Source organism: Topomyia yanbarensis, unplaced genomic scaffold (genome assembly GCF_030247195.1).
Source record: "Topomyia yanbarensis strain Yona2022 unplaced genomic scaffold, ASM3024719v1 HiC_scaffold_553, whole genome shotgun sequence".
In the NCBI taxonomy this organism is placed as follows: Eukaryota; Metazoa; Arthropoda; class Insecta; order Diptera; family Culicidae; genus Topomyia; species Topomyia yanbarensis.
This window is the reverse complement of record NW_026683773.1, coordinates 7,008-20,253: the sequence shown is the minus strand read 5'-3', so window position 1 is coordinate 20,253 and position 13,246 is coordinate 7,008. Positions and strand designations below refer to the sequence as shown.

General features: G+C 35.0%; 2 protein-coding genes across 6 annotated transcripts; one reads left to right on the top strand and one right to left on the bottom strand.

The window, feature by feature from the left end:
- Window positions 1–222: 222 nt before the first annotated feature.
- On the top strand, window positions 223–8,156 carry LOC131695803 (diphosphomevalonate decarboxylase). The gene is made up of 3 exons (XM_058984331.1): window positions 223–516; window positions 7,242–7,567; window positions 7,622–8,156. The coding sequence occupies exons 2-3, from the start codon at window positions 7,277–7,279 to the stop codon at window positions 8,045–8,047; spliced, it is 717 nt and encodes a 238-aa protein (XP_058840314.1). The 5' UTR covers window positions 223–516; window positions 7,242–7,276; the 3' UTR covers window positions 8,048–8,156.
- On the bottom strand, window positions 1,434–9,816 carry LOC131695804 (protein stunted-like). Of its 5 annotated transcripts, none has more exons than XR_009306717.1 (5): window positions 9,683–9,806; window positions 9,561–9,623; window positions 9,310–9,440; window positions 8,138–8,251; window positions 1,434–1,572 (listed from the first exon to the last, which is right to left on the bottom strand). XR_009306717.1 is itself a non-coding variant. In XM_058984334.1 (5 exons), the coding sequence occupies exons 2-4, from the start codon at window positions 9,587–9,589 to the stop codon at window positions 8,591–8,593; spliced, it is 171 nt and encodes a 56-aa protein (XP_058840317.1). In that variant the 5' UTR covers window positions 9,590–9,623; window positions 9,683–9,816; the 3' UTR covers window positions 8,133–8,251; window positions 8,571–8,590. The 5 variants fall into 5 exon arrangements, 4 of the variants coding, with proteins under 4 accessions (XP_058840317.1, XP_058840318.1, XP_058840316.1 ...); XM_058984334.1 differs by lacking the exon at window positions 1,434–1,572 and adding an exon at window positions 8,571–8,601 and having other exon boundaries at window positions 8,133–8,251; window positions 9,683–9,816; XM_058984335.1 differs by lacking the exon at window positions 1,434–1,572 and adding an exon at window positions 8,575–8,601 and having other exon boundaries at window positions 8,133–8,251; window positions 9,683–9,815.
- Between the last annotated feature and the right edge of the window lie 3,430 nt (window positions 9,817–13,246).

Below are 13,246 nucleotides of genomic sequence, written 5' to 3'. Positions count from 1 at the left end.
TCCACCTTTTATTCACAGTCCCAATCACTCATTTACTGGTGGGTTACCCCTCAGGTTTGGGAACAATTTTTCACTAGTGGTCTATCCCCCATATGCTTGTTCATATGTCAGTGGCGCCATAATTTCAAATGTGGCCACAGTCCCAACTACAAATATATTTAAAATGACCGTTAAAGCGAGCGAAGCTTTGTTTTTGAGTGTTATGTCTGTTAGTCTGTGGTTGCACTTCGTGATTGACCGATTAGTAGATAATCTATTCTCGTTTTTGTATAAAAACTTGTATGCACACTATGTCACGATCTCATGTGTCACCCATTTATTTTTTCGAATCGTAATTCAATATGTAAAATAGAAAGATTGTTACTGAATATAATATATTTTCAGTGAAAAAACTAGCTGAAAGATCGCACAAGTGTGAGCCACACATTTTGAACTGGAAGGTTCACGTGAATACGGAAAACAATTTCCCAACTGCCGCAGGGCTGGCTTCAAGTGCATCCGGATATGCTTGTTTAGGTAAGTGTGAAAAATATTTCAAATAGTGTCTTTTTTGGCTCTATTAGGAAGGGTGCCGCACTATTTCGTTATTCCCTTGACCTTTTATCGATGGCATACATAAAAACTGGAGTCAACATTTTTGCTTTTTTCCTAAGAACCAGTGTAATAACAAAAATTGGCAGGATTAAATTAAGTGAGTAACTCTACTTAGCGGAATAACTACCATATTTATAAAAAAAAAATAATGTGGTTTTAGTGTATGGTATAATTTTCATGGTATATCGAAATAGAAAGCTCAAAAATAAAGCTGAAAGAATGCGAAGCCAGCGTTAAACTGCCGGCGCCGGATTTACCCGAGGGTCCATTTACCGGATCGGGCGATAGAGAAGAAATATAACCTTTTCAAGGATGGTTACATGGTTACAACTATCTACTTCGCTCAAAGTCTACATACATAGCAAAGGAACTTTAGGGCGAGTGATACAGCAATATTGTGAATACAACCATGAAATAGTAGCATAGGATACAATTGTTTTCTCATCCCAAGACAATGTGGAGAAATTAATTTTTAGTGAATTCGAGATTTTTAGCAGTTTATAACAATTCGAAGCTGAACCCAATGCATCTTAAGTAAATTGGAGATCATGATATGCCAATTGAAGAGACAACTGAAGGGCTCAGTGCAAGAACGGCCCAAGTCGAAAAATATCAAAAGTGAGATAAACACAAATTATTGTGTGTTATTATGAAATGAATGCAATGACACCGACTTCTGACCAAAAAAATAAATTTGAGGGTTTGAATAAAATATTGTTTAGCATTCGAAAAAATCTTCAAATATTCAAAAGGAAGAGCAAGTCTTTCCTTTTGGTCCTAGTGAGAGATAAGTAATCTTACATATGGTAATAAAACTATTTTTTACGACTTTTGTACAGGAGTGCACACTTTTATTGTATAAAGGGTTTTACACATAGAATATTTAAAACGATTTAATCGTACATCATGTCAAACTTTACAGTTAATCTTCATTTTTGGCTCCCCCACCATGGACAAGCGAGGACAATTCCTGTACCCCTGTAAATAGAAATGAATTTTAAATTCTAGGAGAAAATTTTCCAATGTGTTAACTTTAACCACAGAATATCATAGAATCTCTTTGAGAAATTTCCATGGAAATGTCTCATTGACGAATTGCGCGCCAAATCGTATTCAGAGTTGGCAGCACCCTCTCAGATTCTAATGAAACTTTCTGTACATGAAGACTTTGTCACAAAAAGCCACTTTGCATATTTTGTTTTTCCAAAAATGATCTAGACATTCTTTTGAAAAGAGCCAAATCCTACAAAAAAATGTTGTAGCAATGGTTTTTACAAAATTAGTCGAATTTTCGAATAAAAATATTGAAAAAAATCTTCATCGACTCCTACACTGAAAAAAATCGATTTTAAAAACTTAAAATCGATTTACAAGAAAACCCAATTTTTTATTTTGATGAGATTTTGTTTCAAGATAGATAACTATGTTCCCTACCTACCGTCAAAAATTCAAGTTGGGCACTTTTAAGGAAAAAAAAGTTATTTGAAAAAAAAACTTTTCCTTGTCCAAACTGATTTTTTTTCAGTGTATTTTTTATTGAAAACTAAACCAATGAAAGTCATAATCATCTCAGAATCCAATAAAACTCAGTTTGTGAGAAGATATTGTCTAATTTGGCAACTAAGCATATTTTTATTTAGGGGTTTAATACTTTTTCATTTTTCATGAAATCGAATTTTTTTATTACTTTATCTGTAAGTATAACTCCTTGAGAATGTTTTCCCAAATTTTTATAAAGATCCGAGAAATAGATCGAAAGTTACACCGCTTCCAAGTGCGCTTCGTCTACTAAGAGCAGTGGTAATTTGAAATTTTAAACTCGATTATCTCGAAATGTCGTTTTACTAAAAATGGTTTTGTCGTGATCACGATTGCTGAAAAACTACTCAATCAATTTTCATATTTTTTTTTTCAAATGATCGTAATTAATTTGTTTCGTACTTAACCGATTCCTTATTTATTCATAAATTTGTTTCATGGATAAGATTTTTTTTAACAAAAAAAAATTATTATTTATTCAACCCATCATTAAGGTACGAGGAATACTCATATACTAATGGATTTTTTTGAGCTTTGGGATTTTAGATGGTCTATTGGTCTCCAATCGTGATCACCGCAAACCTTTAAAAAAGGGTTTCGGGGAAAAAGCCATAACTCCGCGAATTATTAATTTATTTTTATAAACTTATGCTTGTTTATTTTACTGAAAAATGTACTACCAAAATATAATAAGAATAAGTTTGATGTAATGAAATCATTGCTTTATTCCTTTACGTAAATTCAAACTTTCTTGGCAATTGCCATTCTGCGCTTAACTCATACTTTGACTGGAATCTACACGAGCTTGCAAAGTTTTATTATTTGTGTATTGCACTGTTGCTCCATCAGATATAAAATAAATTTTAGAAAAGTTTGTCAATTTTTTCATAAAATTTATCAGTTATGAGAGGAACAAATGAACTGCAATCTTCAAGTCTTCTTGTCTTCCAGTCTTTTAGTCTTCCAATCTTCCAGTTTATTATGAATATATACCAAATTCGTTACTGATACTTTTTGCATGTATCAGGCAACTAGCAGTTGGGAAAATGGATTCTGAGATGATTATGACTTTCATTGGTTTAGTTTTCGATAAAAATACACTGAAAAAAAAAAAATTCAGTTTGGACAAGGAAGTTTTTTAAATAACTTTTTTTCCTTGAACGTGCCCAACTTGAATGGTTGACGGTAGGTAGGGAACATAATTACCTATTTTGGAACAAAATTTCATCCAAATAAAAAATAGGGTTTTTTTGGAAATCGAATTTTTTTCAGTGTAGAAGTCAATGAATAATTTTTTCAATATTTTTATTCAAAAATTTGACTAATTTTGTGAAAATCACTCCTACAACATTTTTGCAGGATTTGTCATTTTTAGACTATAGCCATTTGAAAAAGATTGGTAAAAAAAGTTCGGCCCTTTTCAAAAGAAAGTCCAGATCATTTTTGGAAAAACAAAGCAAAGTGGCTTTTTGTGACAAAGTTCTCATGTACAGAAAGTTTCATTAAAATGTGAGAGGGTGCTGCCAACATTTGTTCGAGTTGGTGCGAAATTCGTCTATAGTAGGGTCCACATGTCCCCCACCCAAGCGAATTGAGGGTAAAGGGTTTCAGCTTGACAGAAAAAAAAACACTTTCTTTTGCGTTTTTTAGAACTTTTTAATTTTTCAAAACTTTTGAACATTACAGTGTATCATTTCAATAACATACTGTAATTTTTCTATGCGAAAATATCGACAAATCACTTGGTGACGAAGCTTTTTGTACATCTCTGGAAAAAAAACATGATTTACGGTATTACCGCCATTCCAAAACTACTTAACCGATTTATTTCAAACTTTGCATACACATTCTATGTTAAAAATATCTAACCCCTACGTACGTACCATTTAGCCCGATGAAAAGGAAATGCAGAGAAAAATTAATGGTCGCAAATAAAACGTAAAAACAAATTCTGTTATTTTCATTTTCCGTTATTATATCTCAGAACAAGTTTTTGCAGTTGTGCCGTTCTTGCACTGAGCCCTTCAACTGCTAATAACAATATTCAAGTTTCTTATCATTTCACCATATCGCCCTAAACACCACTGTAAAACTCTAGGACTGTTTACTTTCAAATCGAATTAAAACTATAGTGCAAATTTATTGCATCATAGCGCGATACAGTAGATCGTGGTTATTTCGCTTAGTCTTTTGTAAAAATTTGGTGTGTTGGGTGAATAATACTCCATCTTCTGCAATACCATACAATACCATACTTAGTCGCACCTGTTTAAAAGAATTGTATCAAATAGTAGATAGCCTCGATTAGTCTATCTATCGATTATTGACCGAGATGCTAATGACGCACATTGGCACCTGTTCATATAAAGTTGTGACAAAATTATAAAAATTGGTTTATATGGCTAAAAATCGTTTTTATAACTAATTTTAGGTCGCTTAATCCATTTCTGCTATTAGTTTTGAAATTCCATAATTCTTTTTTTCGACAACTTTTGTATAAACCCATGTGGAGGCGTTGGACGTTAAAGGGTTAATATACACGTTAATAATAGTGGTCAATCACATTGGATAGCAGAAATGGTTGACAAAACTAGTAAAAAGCACTAATTTTTCAGTAATATGATGTTCATTAGGCAAGCAATTTGTAAGAAGCTTTATGAGCTACAGGGCGTCTCCACATGGGTATTTCCAAAAACATTGCCATAACAACTTCGGCGCAAAAATGCGCAAGATGAGGCTTTTATATCTTGAAACTACACTAAATTTTGAGTCAGATTGATGATAAGTGACCCATGGGAGACCATCTCAAAACTTGGAAGACATATAAAGATAAATTATTTATATGACATAGAATTTCTCAATTGGTTTTCCTTGATGCTGAACAAACGAGAAACATTTTCGCACAAGAAGCTCACGTCTATAGTTTTGCATATTCATTCTGCTTTCCAAAAAACTTAAAACTACTCCAATCGGCCGTGTAGTTCTTGAGATATCGCCATTTGAAGTTTGAAGGTACGAACAATTCTAATAAATTGAATTGAACAGAGATCCTCGACCTCACCTGGTTCAACAACATGTGAAAAATTTAGCTTTCATCCGATTATGGTAAAATTTTGAGATACTTTTATTCAAACTGGGAGAAAACATAAAATAAATATTTACAAAAGAATTACAAGACATTCATTTTTGGGGTTTTGTCACTCGTCGTGCCACTGTGGACGTAATCAAGAACACATCAGACGTTCCTTATGGACCGCCCCTTTGAGCCCATCGAAGAGTAGCGTAGGTGGCGTCATGAAAACTACTGTATAAGAGTTCACATGTTAAAGCTTGATCTGATGTTGCTCGACTACTTGAATTCGTCATCCACCCTATTGGGCATATCGTATAATACAACTTGCCTCACTGTTACCCATTCATCCGCAAATTGACTATTTTACTTTTATTTTTATTTATCAGTGTACAGTTGGGCTATCTCAACAACCAATTTCTGCAGCATTTGGGCATTAACTGCACACTTAATTTCTCACCGTTGCACTTGTTGGTAGTACCGTTGCACTTGTTGGTAGTACTGTCCTTCCATATCCGTCCAAACATACCTACATAGATACAAACATACATGCATAAAGTTCTCTCAAAGAGCGTATGATATCGTGTCCTCCAGTTTGTCCAATATTATTCAACAGTTTCCTGCCGTTGCGTTTGAGTCATCGTCACTACAACTGAAAAACAATCGAATTTGATTCGCTTCTGTCTTGTTTCTAGCGTCTTTTTCCGACTCCTACGTCTGTAGCAAACCAATGATGGATAGGATACAGTAGAAATACTAGCAGTGTTAGTCCCAACTAACGAATACCTTTTCCTACAACTGCGCTGTTTCTCCTTCATCTTATAACAGAATTCGATAATCCCTGTTCTAATAGGGGAATCCGGGGCTATTAAACCCGTTGGGGTAATTCAGACCCCTCGAATTATCAAAAAATCGTAAGGTTTTCTGGCGGTGTACAGCAAAAAAAAATAAAAAATGGCAGCCCCGTATGGAGGTCCGATTTACCACTACATTGTAAACGGATGGAAAACGTAGCCTTTTGCAAATCGTCGCCTAGCGCTACAGTAACTCTGGAGTGATGCAAATCCAAAATGTAGCTGAGGTTTCAAGCTAACAATTTGGGCTTTTGACCGATAAATTCAATCACATTTACCTACCTAAGAAGACGATAGGTAGGTACGAACAGCCCTATATATTGGTAGTTTTTTTATTTCGATTATAGAGGTTTTAACCTTAAGGTCATTTGCCTCTTCGAGTTAGAAAAATCTCTTAGGAAAAATTTCTAACCCCATGTGCGGGGTAGGGACTTGAACCCAGGTGCGTTGCGTACAAGGCAATCAATTTACCAACTACGCTACGCCCACCCCCCATATTGGTAGTTATTAGGATATGGATCAGGCAAATCCTTAGTTTTTTTTTCTATTATCATTATGCTGAGGGTTAAGGCAGCTTAAAGATCCAGAAAAAGAATAGGTTAAAACCTCTTTAATCGAAACCAAAAAAACAAAAAATAACTTGTTCATGAAGAGTGCGAGAAATATTTTTTGACGAATCCCAAGAATGAAGCCCAGAAAGTCTGCTCGAACCGAATGTCCATCTGGTTCGACTCGAAAAGATCACGTTGACATGAGGCGATTCAGCATTTCCAAGAAACGGAGTAAAATAATCATGGAATCCTATTGTGAATAATTAATTATCTTTCAGGTGCCAATTCTGCACCCAAGAAGAACACGTCGTCCGGACCCATCGAAGAGGAAATTATTTACTTTATGCTATTATTACACTACGTATAATCGCAAGTCATTCCCATGTAGATAGGGAATCCCATGGAACATGGGACTGACTTGCGATAATGGGCAGTACACATATCGTATATAACTTGCCTGACTGTTGTCCATTCACTATGATTACCAGTCCTTTCGTGCAACAAAAAGCCATTAGTTTCAGCTTTGCGCGATAGTCTTTTTTCAATGGTTGAATGTTGATACCTTCGAACATAATCCGCAGCATTTCTACGTTATAAAATTCAAATTTAACTATATTTCGAAATCTTTTTCAGTATATACTTTGGCATGTTTGTATGGACTAGAGAACATGGAAATAACATCCATTGCTCGCCAAGGAAGCGGATCGGCCTGTCGCAGCTTGTATTCTGGTTTTGTGCAATGGTGTAAAGGGCATCTGCCAGACGGAAGTGATTCGATCGCTGTTCAGTTATTTCCTCATGATTTTTGGCCTGAAATGCGAATCCTCATTTTGGTGGTAAACGATACCCGCAAAAAAACCAGTTCAACGGGAGGAATGTCGACCAGTGTAAGAACGTCTAAGTTATTGAAGCATCGAGTGGAACACTGTGTACCGCAACATACAAAGGAATTAGTGAAGGTTAGTAATATTCTATATAAAACTGAGTCATTGATCATTGGTTTTTTTAAACAGGCTCTTCACATGAAGGACTTCGAAACATTTGGAAGAGTTACAATGCAGGACAGCAATCAATTCCACGCAGTATGTCTTGACACATACCCACCATGTGTTTACATGAACGACGTCTCGCATGCTATCGTTAATGTGATTCACCAATTCAACGATCTGAAGGGTGAAATTAGAGTGGCTTACACCTTTGATGCTGGTCCAAATGCGTGCCTTTATTTACTTGAAAAGGATGTTTCCGAGATGTTAGCTGTGATAAATAAAGTTTTCCCAAATGATAAACTGAATTGTCCTGAATACATCAAAGGGCTTCCAATAGATTTAACACAATTACCGGAACCGGCAACAGCATTTACCCTCGCTGGACAAAACATGCTAAAATATATGATCTATACCAAGCTCGGCGAAGGACCGAAACGTGTGCCTATATAGTTCATTGTGATATTAAATTTTCTTAGAGGTGAAGGTGTTATTTGCTTACGGATTTCTTTCGGCATCAAATATTGTTAAAATAAAATTTACCTTTTTTCCATACGAATAATTATGATTATGAACTTATTTTTTTATTCTCATAGAATCTACACAGAGCCGGTGATGTGACTGTGAGAATGAGGCCCTAATTTTCAGCGGCCAGTTCTGCAAAAATAAAAAAATTACATTAGTAAGAAATCGAATCTTCATGACGGATGCATGTTATTACATAAAACACTTCTTGTTAAGACGTCCTAAAACATTTAACATGCTTATTTCAGTAAAAAAAAACAACACAAGTTTTATGGAAACATTTTCAAGAGACTAGAATAACAAAATGATGCTTGGAATTTTAATTTTAACTGGAATGAAATTTGTCGTTTCTTTGTTATTTTAGTCTGGAGGTTTTGTTATTATTGGAAACCAATTCGTTAGGCAGTAGTTTGCATAACTTACGTTTCTCGTAAATCTTAACTCGTTTTACCTACACTAATCTTGATATGTTTATTTCTCAGCTGTAATTTTTTAAAATAATTTTATCGATTATTTCGATGGTTAAATTTAAAATAATTGGCAGCATTCAGCCTTATTCTTCAATACAATTTCCTCTTTCGAATGAAGGGTATTTGCTTTCTAAATTACAACAAAATTAAACGGGAATCGAATTCACTCTGATCACTTTCATTCGAAAAATAAATCCGTCGTTATCCCTCCGGCAGTCGCATAATTTCATATTAAATTTGCAAAAGGGCGATTTGTAAACAAACTTTTATTTTGAGGGTTTCTCTTAATTTACTATAATTTCGAAGCAGAAAACAATTGAAATTACTTCTACGAAGGGTAAAAATTTACATTAACGCATATTTTTCATGAAATTCCACTCTGCAGCAGACTAATGAGCGAAACAAGTTTGTTTACAAAAATCACTTTCGCCCTATTGACGAATTAATATTGAATTGTTCACATTTAGGGCCGATTTCTTCACCCTCGCTTAGCGCTTAAGCCAGGTTTAAACGTACTGGTGAACCTCGTTTAAAAGTTAAGCGAGGGTGAAGAAATCGACGACGGATTTCTTCGTCCTCGCTTAACTGTTAAACGTTTACGCCAATATAAAGAAATCGGCCTCTAGACGGTGTTGCCTGAATATCAGGACGTTGTACACTTGGTGCATTGGGTTACTTTCGGAGGGCTATGCAGAATAAGGCTGATTGTCAGATACTTACTTTCCGGCTTTCCATTGATCCATTTGGTGAATTTGATATGCGAATCATCGCGCCGCGCAGCTTGAGCTCTGTGTTCCGACTTCAAAGCCTGACGGACCAGACGAGCGGCAATGTTAGAATAGTTTATGTAGCTATAAAAAAACGAATTCAAATAAAAAGTTTTTTAACCACTGTTAACGCGAAAGAGGGGTTACGTAAGGAATCACACCACACTCAAAGTTGAAAAATAAACTGATGTAATGTGTACTAACTTTAAACCAGCTGCTCTCCAGGCGGACATTTTCGTGCGATTTTCAGATGGCTACCAAGAAACGCTAAAAAGAATAACGATTTAAATGAATTAAACAGAATTTGCGAAAACTGTGATACCTACCAGTTCGCTAATGCAACAGAATGACGTAGACAGGGCTGCCAGAAATACTTTTATAATCTTTTCAATTTTAATAAAAATATGTTTTCAATGTATCTTCAAGGATAGAACTCGGAATTGAATGTTGCTTTTAAACAAGATTTCTGTCAGAAACCAACTAGATGTCCGAATTAAATTATGAAAGGGTGTCACCAAAATGAATAAAATGTTCCGGTACCAGGGGAAATTGGATTGGAGCTAAATCTCCAAAGCAAACAGGAAGTAAATCGTTTATTCTTTTTTGTTGTGTATAGCAATCCGTAGTAAAGAGTAGTATATTTTTTTGATTCCCACTGAGAAGCCAAACAAACGGTTTCAAAATCGTTCATCACGGTTCCAAAGATGGACGTCTTTTGAACGTCGTCCAACTAAGGTCTGAACCAGGGTGGCCAGATAGAATTCCTTAATATCGGTAGGGTCACTAAAAATTTATCGGTAGGTCGGGTTGTTGTCCCAAAAACGTACACTGAGAAAAATCCTCTGGTATCTATTACCTGACTTTCGTGGTTGTTTTAACTATTTGCAAACATAGCAGTAATGACCATGAGATCGGTAATACTAAACTTCTGTATCGTAATAAATACTACTAAAATCGATTGCCGCTTAACTATGCTGTTGTTATTTATAACAATTTGAACATGTTCACTCCAACAATATCTATCATCAAAAGACGGACAACGGAATAGTCAGAATCACTATTAATATAAAAGTAAAAATGAAAATATGAACATGGTAAACATCTTTGAAATCACCAATGTCATTGTTATAACTACTTTTCGTTTGATTGTTCTCTGCACAATAAAGTAAGAAGTCGTGAACACTAAATTTATAGTTATTATATGAATAAAAAGATCGAAATAACTATATACACTATTTATATGGACGTGATCTTGATTGTGAACACCTTTTGCGTATAGTGGTTTTCAACTGACAATGCTTTGAACTACTAACAACCATAAAACTAGTTAATGTTTGCGTTCCCATTGATGAGGCCATTACAGTGAAAAATTGTATACATAAAACACGACCGTGCTTTTTAGTGCACTTATTAATTTTATTTTTTTTGCTATTGAAATTATATTATCTCTGTGATATTACGGTAAGGCGATGATCTCGCCCAGTTCCAATAAGGAAAGATATTTAGTGGCCAAATAAAATCGTAGCACTAGCCTTACAATGTTCCAAAGTCTATGCACTAAGAATCGGATTCTAAGTCCTAGGAAACAGAATATTATGTTCCGCAATGGATTGTAGTACTAAGTGTATGCTTTGCTAAATAATATTGCACTATGTGAGTAAATATTTCAATTTCATTTAATAACAACGTATTAATATCATAAAATTTGCGTTTCTTTTAGCTAATCGTAAAGGCAGAAATAGAAGACTAGGATTTGGTTGCTGAAACGATTATTATTTTTAATAAAATATGTATGTCATCAATAAACTAAGGATGCGTGAGAAGTTGCGAAAAGCTAGATTGACTGAAACTCGCTCAAATCCATCTTTACCATTATACGATTTGGTGCGTCATTTCCATAGCAACGATATCCTATTTTAACATAACTAGTCTAAAAATGTCAAAATCCCAATGTTTTGGTTATTACAAATAAGCCTTGGTCAAGATAACTATGCTTATTGTTATTCCAAGCATTTCACTTATGGTCATTAATCCAACAGAGTGTTCAATTTTACTATTATGCATAATGCATAGTAAAACATACCATTCTCCTGGTATAGTTATAACAAACAGTTCCAGGTGATGATAACTATGCATATTCTTACACCGAGCATACCACTTATAATGGTCATGCTTACAATAGAATGTTCAATAGTACTATTATGGTCCAAAGCTCTTGTATAGTGATTTTGAACATAGATATGGTTAAAATGACCTGACGCTATAGTCGGTTAAAAACCACCATACTCGCAAATTCAAGTTAACCTCCTCATATGGTAAATGTTACCATATAATTTTTCTTAGTGTAGTATTGACATAGAATTGTAAAATACTGACAACACAGATCTCAGACCAAATCCAACTCTAAAATGAATGTTGAGTAGGATGTGTCTAAAATCAATAAAAATCGGTAGTTTTCGGTAGGAATAACAAAATATCGGTAGTTTTGCCTTGGTCGTCTGTGAATCGGTAGGGAAGACCAAAATCGGTAGGACTACCGATAAATCGGTAGGTCTGGCCACCCTGGTCTGAACCAAAGTCTTAGCATGCGTCAAAATTGTTAGTTGTAGTTACCCTCTAAGAACGGTTGGTTTCAAAATCGTCCAATGAAGGACGTTCGTTGGACCAATTTGGACAACGTCCAAATAACCGTTCAACAAACGTCCATCGTTGGACCCGCGTTGAACGATTTTGAAACAATTTTTTGGACGTCTCAGTGGGTAGGGGCCATACATAAATGACGTAGCATTTTGGGGGGTAGGGAGGGTATACCAAATTTGTGACGAAGTGTGACGAGGGGGAGGGTAGGGTCAGAAGTTGTGCGACGTAGCATTAAGTTTAAATTTTTTTGACGGGCACCCGTTAATTCTAGGGGCAGATCACTTGTGATGCATGTTTAAAAATCAGCTAAATTAAATGCATTTCTTTCCATCAAAATAAAAATTAAAAATGTATTTTGCGTTACGTGCAATGTATTTTGCGTTGCGTGTAAGACGTCAAAACCCTACAAAAAATCAGTCCTACCTTCAATAAAACGTCGAACAAAGTGAATCAGCGTAGGACATTTGTTAAACAAAATTTTCTGCGAGGGAGTGCAAAGTTGATGCAAAAATGGAAATTATGCAAATGCATTTTTTCTAATTTGATGCAAATTTGTTATATATTTCTAGAGTGCTATGCCCCTAGTATTAATTAGATTAATTAGAGAAAACAATTTAATGTTCCTCCATTCCCAAGTTGCTTTTCACGCGGTTTTTCATTTTGTAAATTTTACTGTTCGAGGAATGGCAGGCTCGCAAAGAAATTGAAAGATTTTTCATGCGGATTTAAATTTCCACATTAGTTAGCTAATATTGCTAACTAGTAGACTTATTTTAAATGCTAAACAAAACTATCCACATTATATTTGTCATAAAATGGGCTTGTTTAGTAGGCAATTTGCTGTTATAATGAAAATGTTGATAAAAGTCGTCAAACATTTTGTAAGGACATATATTTAAAAGAATTGAAAAACATATGTAATTTTTGACATTAAAAATGTCTTACTCTACTATCTGGGGCTAGGTGTCATTCTAAAATCTAAACTATCTCCCATGTAACGAAACTATGTAAGGTTTGCACGCTTATAACTCCGATATTATTGCGCACTTCCCACCAACCTGGACTCCGCACTTTCGAAGTGCGAGTGATCAAACTGCTACTGAAAACTGCGAGCTGTCAAATCACATGTATTTCAAGTGATAGAGATGGTATTTTCATGGACAGACCAGTCGAGCTAACCAGTCTATGAGAAGAATTCAATAGAAGAATAGTAAGTGCGCAGTGTGGTTAGAATCCAGTTTTTACTGCCA